Here is an 11,673-nt window from a genome sequence, read left to right on the forward strand (position 1 = left end):
ATAACTGAAGCAGAGCTCAAGGAAGCGGTCAATTCCAAGGAGCAGTTTCTTCCAGTCCGACCTCTCGCTGGGATTCTCAAGGAGCATATATATTTTGATGGTGGAAGATCACTAAAAGTTGTGACTGACTAATGTTGTTCCAATCCATTAGTGCTTGTCAATAATTACGCGTGTGTTTGGTATGGTGCATCGAGAGTGCATGAGGGCAAAAGTTTCAATTCAACCAACTTTTGCTTGCTTGGTAGGGTGCATGGGCATCTGATGCAAAAAAGGGCCCTCAGCCAATGCCCATCTCATGCACCCCAGTGAGGGTGCATGGAGGCAGCCATGCTAGCCCCGACCATCCTCCCCACACACCAGACCACGTTCAGATATGTTTAAATTTTCAAAAAATATTCATAATATAAAATTTTAAAAAAATCAAAAAACAATATTCACAATTTCAAAAAATATTTAAATTATGGAAAAATATATAATTTCAAAATTTGTATCAATTTTCGAAATGTTCAGAATTTCAAATTTTGTTTAAATTTTTAGAAAATGTCCAGAATTTCAAAAAAATCGAAAATGTTCAGAATTTAAAATTTTGTTTAAATTTTCCAAAAAACTTTCAGAATTTTAATTTTTCAAAAATGTTTAGAATTTAAATTTTTGTTTAAATTTTCAATAAAAGTTCATAATTTCAAAATATATTTAAATTTTTGTTCATGATTTTTCAATTTTGTTCACCATTCAAAAAATTATTCAGAATTCAAAATTGTTAAGCATGTCTAAATACATGCAGGCTACCAAACAAAGTTTCAAGGATGTCTAAGCGCATACACCGCTGGCAAACAACAGCAAATGCATGGACTCAACATGTATTAGAGGAGAACAACTAGGCTAGGTCCATACATGCTACCAAACAGACCCTACCAGTCTGCTAGAGGAGAGGAACCCCGTTAGCTCCGAGGCCATGGCACCGTAAGGTTATTAGTTCAAGTCAATGACTTCCTCGATGATGCTTCATTCATTCATTAATTCATGTATCTCCATCTGATATGATATCCTTTTGCCATTTGCTAAACCTTCGGCCACTGTACTTTTTTCTAGTTTAGTTGATTTTTGGAGCACGTGATCTCGGCAGTGGTTCATGGGTGCGGGGGCGCGCAGTTGGTGGGGATATTTTGAGGGATGGCTTGGTGGCGGCGGGCAGGGCGGTGAGATCATGTGCCCTGAAAAGGAGTTGGTTGGTGCTATCTCTCGCCTCTATCTAGCAAGAGGGCGAGCTCATCCAAGTGCATCCATAATGGGCCGCGTCTTTTGAGCATCATTTTTTTATCCTTCTTAGCTTTCCCCTTTTATCTATAGTTTGAAATATTCCAAGTGACTACATGTCTTGAAAAAGTTATTAAAATCTTATATAACCAGTTTAAATAATTAATGCAAAAAAAATTCCATCTAAGTTTTAAAATATGTTCTTGTATTTTATAAATATTTATTAAATAAAAAAGTGTGCACATATTTTATTTCGAAATGTTCATGTACTGTTAAAAATATCTATAAAACATTCATGTATTTTTTCAAAATATTTCACGCATTATCAAATAATGTTCACCTTATCAAGTATATAAAAAATATTCACAATATCAAATATTTTTCACTTAATTCAAATGCGTCAAGACATTTAAAATAGATTAATATTTTATTTAAAATAAATAATGCGTTCATTCCCGGTTCGAAGGCCTCCTAATTAACACCTTCTGTGCCGGTTAGGGCTTTCTTGTGCCCACGCGCCCACTTATATGGACCAAGCAATCAGCGGCAAAGAGCTCGCTCGTCAGGCGCGCACCTGGTTAGCTTTCGGTCAACAGTTGACCGGTCAATTGTTGACTATTGAAATAACAAACCATAAAAATAAAAAGGAATCCCAAAAACTGAAAAAAAAAATCGGACTCAAAAGAGTTCACAGGTTTCATTAAAAATAGAAAATTCAACGAATTTGAGAAAATTATATGAATTTTTGAAAACTTGAAATAGTTCATGAAATATGAACAAAATGTTCACGGAGATTTGGAAAAACAAAAACAAATCGGAAATAAATTCATCAATTTTGGAACAAGATTTTGAAAAAAATCACAAGATTTGAAACAAGAAGTTCACAGAGATTTCAAAAAGGAAGAACATATTTGAAAAATGTTCATCACTTTTGAAATCAAAAGTTACTAGAATTGATAAACTTTTGTATTCTCAAAAAAGTCCACGACATCTGGAACAAAAGCTCACAAAGACTTGGAAAAATAAAAACAAATTTGAAGAAAAATCACAATTTTTTGAAACAAAATAATGTTCACTAATTTGATTAAAACGGGAAAAATAAAAAACTGAAAACAAAAAAGGAATAATAAAACAAATGAGAAAAATGGGAAGAACCATGATGAGAAGAACCAAAAGAAAAAACCACCCAGAAAACCATCGGTAGATTCATTGCAAAGGTTCCCGAAAATATCGGTGGAATAAAAGACATAACTTGGCTGGCCCATGCACATACATAACGGAGTGGAGGGTGCGCGCCGGTTAGTGCATTGAACTGTAACCGTGAAATCACTAGTTGAGGAATACTCGTTGCAAAGATCACTCCATCTTCTCAGGTTGCGACAAGTGGCGCACGACAAGTGGCGCACATGCAAAGCGCCTGTGCGCCACTTGTCGCAACCTGGGAGTTTTCCCTTTTTTCGTAAATCCGTTTATTCAAAACGTTTTATCTCTCAATACATGCATCCAAATCTTGAATCGCTTTCACCGTTGGATTCCTCACGTCGAGACCTTCAAAACTAAATCCTATGTTGATAGGTTTTGACGAACTTTTTTTCAAAAAAAAACCGAACCGGGAGCACGGGTTTTTTCCCTTTCCGAAAGAGGCACGCCCGTGCTTCACATGAAATCACAACCGTGTCTCTCACGGAAGCAAAGCCGTGACTCTCGCCGAAGGAAAAAAGAAAGAAAATGCGTTTTTATTCGTTTATGAGGAGGCACGGCCGTGACTCTCGCGAAAGCACACCCGTGCCTCTCGCGGAAGCAAAACCGTGACTCTCACGAAAGGAAAAAAATAGAACATGTTTTTTTTCGTTTCTGAAAGGCACGGCCGTGACTTTTGCGAAGGCACAACCGTGCCTCTCGCGAAGCAAAACCGTGACTCTTGTGAAAGAAAAAAAACAGAAAACGCGTTTTTTTCCGTTTCCAAGAGGCACGGCCGTGCCTCCCGCGAAAGGAAAACCGTGCCTCCCACGAAAGGAAAACCGTGACTCTCGCAAAAGGAAAAACAAAAGAAAACGCGTTTTTTCGCGCAAATGTTTTTTTATCGAAAAGCTAAGGAAGACCGGTAGAAAACCAAAATGTCAAAAAAAACCCGTTTAAATAGCCGAAAACGTGTGCGAAAAAATAAAAAAATAAAATCCGAAGGGAGCGTCAAGAGCGCGACATGTGGCAAATAGCTGAGAGCGTGCCAAGTGGCACTGATCGTTGTGAGGCTCCCAAAGGAGCGCTCGTTAACTAGTGGCGCCCCTGTAACCGGCACTTAAGACGCGGAATAGAAACTGGGCCCAGTCTATTCCTTGCAGGGCATTAGTTGACCCGGACACAAAGAAAAAACAGCAATTCCTATATGACGCACTCTGTGTTAGATAGTATATAATCTTAGCACAGCCCACGAGCGAACAGGCGGCCCATTAAGTGACATTCACGTGCTTTAGTTATTTTTTTCATGCGACTAAGGCGACACCATGCTGACTCGAAGCACTGTAGCACGCGTTTTTTCAATTATTTTTTTGCAAACGTACAAACTGTATAGAAATTTCAGAAACAGTAAAACATGAATATTTAATAAAATTCTGAAAAATTAAACTCCATTTTTAAAAGAATTATGAATAGTCTTAGAAATTAAAAAACATTTGCACTGACATGGGAACATATTTTAAATCACAAACATGTCCTTAAAATCCAAATATATTTTTTATGAATTTTTTTCAAAACTTTCGTTCTTAAAAAATGTTTCCCAAAATTTTTATATAGAAAAAAACAAAAAATAGGAAGAAAAACAGAAAAATTCAAACCAGACTAGATTGAACCTTCTAGAAGGTTTCCAAAACCGGTAAAAACCAGACATCTTTCGAAATCGGATTCACGTATCCCCTTCGCCCGCTTGCACTCAATGATCCACACCGCATATTATTAACTCATTTAGTGCCAAGTCATAAAAACACTTGTTCAGTTACTGTGCCGTCAGGCTGGAAGAAGCTGATACCACTAGACTCTTCAGTTACTGTGCCCATTCATTCGGTGGAGTAAAAGCAAAAAAAATGGAAAAGGAAAAGATGAACTAGACTGGCTATGGCTTCGGCCTGTTCAGAAGGGGCTAATTGGTGTCGCCCGGGCAAAAAAAAAAAGATAAAAGAAAGCAAATGAGTTAAAAGAAAAACCTAGAAGATACACCAAAGCTACTTTGAATATTTATGAACTAGTAAAAGCATCCCCACAAGCAAAACGTGAGTAGATATATGGCAGTGACGCTCTCGCTTCACTTGACACCGTTCCACCTGATCTATTTACATTATTTCCGAAACGCGTAAGGTGAGGGAAGAACAAGTTTGGCAGGCTAATAGGTGTGGCCCAGATAAAATAAAATAAGAAAAATGTTCTAAAAAGAAGGTAAAATGAAAAATAAAACAAAGAAAAGGAGTTTAAAAAAATCCTAGAACATTCAGCTGAGCTATTTACAATATTTATAAACTAATAAAAATACCTCCACGACCAAAACATGCATAAAAATATGGCAGTGATGCACCTACGTCCGACATCAAGATGAGCCGCCAAACATCCAACTTTCCGATGGAGAACAGCAACCGCCGGACGGACGACTCCTTTTTCACCTCACCTTCGACAACAATCTCATTTTGAATCCTGGGAGCCACTCCCTTCGACGTGCCAAGTAAAGTGTGCACATCTTCTCTCAACTACATTGTGCACATGACATGAATGTTGTGTCAGTCGTCCATGGAGAAATAGAGCACGTGCTTAAGACGGGTGTGGCAGCCTTCAACCTCACCGGCCAAACAAGGACATACTTGAAGAACGGTGCGGTGGTCGACCTCGAGTTGTGGATGTACCTCGCCTGCATCCAGAGATTCTACTAGTCCAACGGCGTGATATCTACTACACACTCGTGTTGGGCCTTCAAGCGCAGAGTTTTGTAGGACAGTAAAAACTTTTTCTTAAATGGATGACCTAAGTTTTATTAATCCGTGAGATGCGTAGGGTGAAGATGATCTCTCTCAAATAACCCTACAACCAAATATAAAAAATCTCTTGTGTCTCCAACACACCCAATACAATGGCAAATTGTATAGGTGCACTAGTTCGGCGAAGAGATGGTGATACAAGTGTAGTATGGATAGTAGATATAGGTTTTTGTCATCTGAACAGCAAGGTAGCAAGTGATAAAATGGAGCACAAAGGGTATTGCAATGCTTGAAAACAAGGCTTAGGGTTTATACTTTCACTAGTACAATCTCTTAACAACGCTAACATAATTGAATCATATAACAACATAACAGAGTATATGTTTTATTTGTGCATGGGGGGAGGGCGGCATCAGCCCCCTTGCCCATATTTATAAAATATGAAAGTTATCACAAAAGAAGGGCATTGCCCTCATGAATGGAGTATGTATTGGGTCCTGGGACTGTAGAATCTGTGTTTTGTACTGCAGAATATGTAAGCTGTCAAGTGCAATATTTGTATGTGTTTTAAGCTGGTGCTATGTTTCTAGCTGTCAATTGCAGGATCGTACTTTGTACGGGTGGGGAACTGATCTAGAACCATAGGCTAAAACCATAGTTCCTACAATGGTTTAGTTCTGTTTTGGTAAATTCGTCATGTGGTTTAGTTTGGCCTGGGCGCCAATGCCAATTACGTGGGTTTGGTTTAGGTTTGGTTTCCAAAATCTCATCACGTGGGTTCAGTTTAGGTTTGGTTCAGTTACCCACCCATTCACAGATTTAAATACGGGTGACAAATATACTCCTCGACCTCCAAACAGTAGGACTACAAGTTACTAACAGTTCATATCTTAGGAAGGGCATACCAGCAGACCACTATGCAGGTTCATATACTGGAAGGACGACTACAACCTGCCTCGGAAGTTGGAAGACCCGCCGGCCGGTCAATGATTGCCGTGATAGATGAGCACAATGTAACTCGCTCCGAACGCTAGTATACCACAGACAACGAGTAGAAGACCTGAGTTCCTGCCGGCATACTCTGTCGTGGCGCCCCCGATGACGGCGAGGCCACAGTTGTGGCCTCCACCGCAGTACCCAGGATGCCACCGATCCACTGTCCCGCGAGGGGAACAACCCCTCCAACACCGTAGGCCATCACCAGGGGGGAGGCCTTGAACTGTACGCATCGTCATCGACACGTGGCGCGGTCCGCCGGTGATCTCGCCGAAGGTCACATGTACCATGCCCTGCAACCAGGGGAGTGGAAAAGTAAAAAAAGAAACAGGCTCAAAATGAACTCAAATTTGACTGACATGATCGGCTCAAATCCCTACCTACCTGCAGGATCGCGGAGAGCACGCCGGACTCGACGTAAGTGGGGAGCATCCTCCCGCGGGTGCTCAAAAGCGCTGCGGTCGTCGCAGTGGCAGCTGCCAAGCCCTGCATTGCAGCAGAAGCAAGGGCGCGAGCCCTCCTGGCGTGCGCTCCCTTGAGCACATGATTCGCTTCCTCGCCACCTTGCATCTTCCTCTCAACGTGCTACTCCTTACTTCGCAAGTGTAGGAGTACGTATTGGGTCCTGGCGCTTGGTTGGGTCCTGGGACTGTAGAATCCACAATCTGAAGTCCATCATGCTCTCTTCTGGTTGAAGACCACTACGCCGCTCTTGAGTGCCTCCTCCATCTGTTGCCGGTCGATTAGTGGAGGGCATGCGTGGCCTTGCTCGCCACGTCGAAGGGATTGGCGCCCAGCTTGAAGATCATGGTGCTGCCGAAGCTCACGTTGAAGGAGACCGCCGCGGAGGAGACGGCCGCCTGGCGGTTGCCATTCTCCGCGAGTATGCCGAGGGAGAGCCGGATGTCCTGCAGCCTGTCTAGCAACCGGTCATGGGAAGAACTAGGTATTCTGGTCGCCAAAATTAGCCCATCTAATGTTGTTCTCTTTCTGCAATAAACCATTTTTGCCTCTTAAGAGCTTTGCGATATATTTGTTCCTGAATTTGCTCGCCACGTCGAAGGGATCGGCGTCCAGCTTGAAGATCATGGTGCTGCCGAAGCTAACTTTGAAGGAGACGGCCGCCTGGCGGTTGCCAATTCTCCGCGAGGACGCCGAGGGAGAGCCGGATGTCATGCAACCTGCCTAGCTGCCGGTCATTGGGAGTACTAGGTATTCTCATGGCCAAAATTAGCCCATCTAATGTTGTTCTCTTTCTGCAATAAACCATTTTTGCCTCTTAAGAGCTTTGCGATATATTTGTTCCTGAATTTGCTCTCATGCAGTGAAAGAATCGTCTGATCATCCTGCCAGAGATGCATTTGTCAATAACGTATAGTATCTTGAAGCCTCTCCTGGCAGATTTACAGTTGAGGTGGGTTGTAAGAAAAAAAACATTGAAAAATAGCTAGTAGTATGAATGTATAATCCATGCTCCATATAGTATATGCTGATGGTATCTTGCTAAGTATAGCTTAGCTTTACTTCTTTCAACCATATATACATCGGCTGTGCATGCATGCATGCATGCTTTTGGGTAAGAATAAATAAATTTAAATCTAATAAAAAAAACTAAGCATGAGCATTTGCATTTGAGGAAGGGTAGCTCACAACCCTACATGCAATGCATGCAGCTATAGCAGGGCCACCCGACCATCACCGATGACACCTTCCACCGGCCATCTCCTAATGGGAAGGGGATGCCGTTGCGTTTTGGTCAGAGCCTGGGTGGTCGGATCTCAAGATCCATCATCTAGTCCCGGCTGCGAGTTGGGGAGACCGAGTTGCCGGTGAAAACTGAGCCGACGGCAGGCGATGGCGGTGTTTTGCGTCGTTACCTTGATGAAGGCATCGTCGTGTAACTACTGTCGACCCACTTGTGCTTCTCCGGGTAAACCCTAGGATCTGGTTTTCCAGATCGGACGATGGCGGCACGGTGGTGTTGTTTCTCTCTTGGGAGCATCGATTGTGGAGCAGCGCTGGAAGTCAGAGGTAGGAGGTGGAGCGGCTTCGTCTTGCACGGAGCTTCGGTGGAGATGTCAAGTCATGCCTGGCCGATAGGTGCTACGCTTTGTCATGCCTGGTTGGCAAGTGCTACGCACGACAGATCTACCAGAGACTCCAAGCCGTGTCGGCTGGTGGTACTTGGTGGCATGGTGCTGAGGTGTACTTGCGGCGACCGCGACGTGCTCAGTAGTTCGCATGCAGGGAGGTGGTGGCATTGGGCGCCGTGGTGGCGTCGACGGCAGCTAGACCGGGCAAGGATGATGCATCAGTACAGCTCTGAAGTTTGAGTGGTGGCAGTTGGCGGCAGCGGCCTCTGAGAGCGCACCGGACCGGCGTGTGCCCCATACCCGGCGAGTGGCTTGGTTGGGGTCTCAGGTCTTAGATGTTAGGCTTGGCTGCGAGGTCTATGATATTAGGCCCAGACTATCAGCATTCCTTCATCAATTAGCTAGGATTAGCCATAGATGTTGCCTAGATGATGGATTTAGACTTACTGTTGTATTTTTTTGTAAAGTCTTGTTGAATAATTAATAAAGTGGCTGCATGCATCGCCCAGATGCAAAGGCCGGGGGTCTTCCTCCTTTTCAAAAAAAAATGCATCCAGGCTGAAGCTTGCATGGCGTAGGTAGTTGACTGGAGATGGCAGGAAGTTGTTTGTGAATGAGAAGCAATTCAAGGACGCATCAGTAGTAGAAGACTTGCAGAGAAATTAGCAAAATGTAGAAATGAGTAGTGCCTGCTGTAATTCACATGAGTAGTGCTTCTTGCTAAGAATTTATCGGAAAATGTTTGTATGTTGTTCAGTCAAAAACATTCTTGCTGATGCAAATTAGCAAACTATTGACTGTGAGCTGCTGGTCCTGTACCATCTAAAGTTTTTATGTACATGATCATGAGCAACTATTGGACGGCATCACAAATGAACAACAAACAGTTTGTTCAAATAAGCAAACTATTCTTGATCATAAGCGTACTTTCATTTTGTGCATAATACATGGTGGCGTCAATAAATAGAGTAAATTGACAGTACCAAAGATCATGTACATGACAGCAAATGAATAGCATCAAAGATCATTTTAGTGACAGCACATGGACAGCACCAAAGATCATTTTAAATACAGCAAATGAACAGTATCAAACATCATTTACTGAACAATATACCACATCATTTACTGTAAATTTCATAGTACACAAGGACCACATGGACATAATGCAGAGACCATGCATGAATATCATTCCTACTCCCTCCGTCCGAAAATACTTGTCATCAAAATGGATAAAAATAGATGTATCTAGAACTAAAATACATCTAGATACATGCCCTTTTATCCATTTTGATGACAAGTATTTCCGGACGGAGGGAGTAGTATTTAACAGCAACCAAATGAGCATCTAAACATCAAATCTCAGGTCCTTTCTTGCTCTCAAAGACCTTGTATGCTGCCAGGTTGAAAACTGTTTGATAAATTCTTGTTGATCGAGAGAAAGTTAGAATTGTTCAGTACAAAAGTTGGCCTTTTAATTTACACTTGAATTTGGATCACAACATAGCAGAGTATAGGTTTTATGTGTGCACGGGGGGCATCGGCCCCCTTGCCCATATTTCTAAAGTATGAAAGTTATCACAAAAGAAGGGCATTACCCTCATGAATGTAGTACGCATTGGCTTATAACAACAAGCCATTTCTATAGAACTCGAGCGAGGGTAATCGACTCAAAGCTCAGCGAATTAAACTCTCAAGGAGGAATCGGCGAGAAATGCTGGTCAAACCTATGTTCATTACTTTAGAATGCATGAGCGGAAACCTATCGATTTTCCACGGGACGTACAACAGAATGGCACCGATCCAGATGAGCTACCCAACGTCCAGGATAACGGGCTCATTTGAGCTCGAGCGCAATAACTCCGCGTGTCAATAACATTATAGTATCTTGAAGCCTCTCCTGGCAGATTTGTAGTTGAGGTGGGTTTTAACTTTTAAGAAGAAGAAAAAACCATTGAAAAATAGCTAGCAGTACGAATGTATGATCCATGCTCCATATAGTATATGCTGATGGCATCTTGATGAGCATAGCTTAGCTTTACTTCTTTCAACCATATATACAAGGAGAGGGCGTGCAACTATAGCAGGGCGACCCGACCATCACCGATCACGTACGGATCTTCCACCGCCCATCTCCTTCCTAAGGAGAGGGCGTTTTGGTCAGAGCCTGACGAAGAAGACGGCGAGCTCCGGGCCGGTGCCGCCGCCCTGGGGCGTCACCATGTAGAGCGACTCCGAGTCCCACGACCCCACCAAGTGCTCGAAGCAGCCGCGCATGTACGCCACCTCGTCGTCCGGCGCCGACCCCGAGACCCCACCTCCAGCTCCAGCTCCAGCTGGGACCGGGAGCACGCCGGCGCCCATGGACACCGCCCGCAGCGTCTCCATCACCGTCAGGTCGTAGTCCGTCGCCTCCCGCCGCACCGCGTACCCGGTCTTCCTCCCGTTGCAGAACATGGTCCACGCCACCTCGTCCAGCAGCGGCGGCGCGCGCTTAGGCCCCTCGCCAGTGCCGCCGCGGCGGCGCTCGGTCTCCAGCACGATGCGCGCGCCGGCGGGGTTGCCGAGCTCGCGGAGCAGCGCGTGCGTCTGCAGCGCCAGCTCCACCACCAGGCTCGGCAGGCTCCGGGGCGTCTCCTGCAGCGCCAGCGCGACGCGGCCCTTGCGGCGGCCGAACAGCGTGCCCGTCACACGCCGGCACGGCCGCCTCCCGCCGCCCGACGCGACGTGCCGCGACATGAGGTGCGAGTCGGCGGCGCCCGAGGAGGTCGACGCCGCGACCTCGCGCGCCGACCCCGCCGGCGTCCTCCCGCACTGGGGCGCCAGGATGGGGAGCGCGCGGCGAAGCTTCTGGAACAGCAGCGCCGGCCGGGAGGGGCTACGTGCGGGCCGGTTCTTCCGCGACGGCGCCTCCAGCGTGTGGCCCGGGGCGCCGCGCGCCGGGGACTGGCCTGGCCGTCCACCGTTCCCGTCGTCGCTGGAGATGGAGGACGTTCGGGCGCTGGCGCTGGTGCCGGAGGAGGCCACGCTGCTGGTCCGGCTTGGCGGGCCGTCGACCTTATTAGGACGTTTGGCGAAGCCCATTAGCTCGCGGGCGCGGTGGCCGGAGGCCGGAGACCGAGACGAATGGCGGCTAGATCCCTCGTGCGGGGTTGTAGGTGGTTTCGATTCGATGGCTGGCTGTTGTTATCTTGTGGTGCCAAATTAAGGAAGGCAAAGCGTGAGCTGGGAGGCCGTTTCTGTTTTGGCGGTTAGGGTTGCTTTGCTGGGTCGTCGTCCAAGCTGCCCGCCATTTTTGGGCTTGGATCCGATCATATCATACATTACAAAAGTAATTTGATTGGAGAAAATAAAATAAAACCATGGACTAG

The 11,673-nt window shown here is 45.1% G+C and overlaps 1 protein-coding gene across 1 annotated transcript; it reads right to left on the reverse strand.

Moving 5' to 3' along the window:
- Nucleotides 1-10,230: 10,230 nt before the first annotated feature.
- LOC109733646 (protein MIZU-KUSSEI 1-like) lies at nt 10,231-11,673 on the reverse strand. The gene has a single exon (XM_020292866.3). The coding sequence runs from the start codon at nt 11,384-11,386 to the stop codon at nt 10,463-10,465; it is 924 nt and encodes a 307-aa protein (XP_020148455.1). The 5' UTR covers nt 11,387-11,673; the 3' UTR covers nt 10,231-10,462.

Source organism: Aegilops tauschii, chromosome 5 (genome assembly GCF_002575655.3).
Source record: "Aegilops tauschii subsp. strangulata cultivar AL8/78 chromosome 5, Aet v6.0, whole genome shotgun sequence".
Lineage (NCBI taxonomy): Eukaryota > Viridiplantae > Streptophyta > Magnoliopsida > Poales > Poaceae > Aegilops > Aegilops tauschii.

Bases quoted from the DNA above. Each gene is read 5' to 3' on its own strand.
- LOC109733646 (XM_020292866.3), bottom strand. From the start codon at position 11,386: ATGGGCTTCGCCAAACGTCCTAATAAGGTCGACGGCCCGCCAAGCCGG.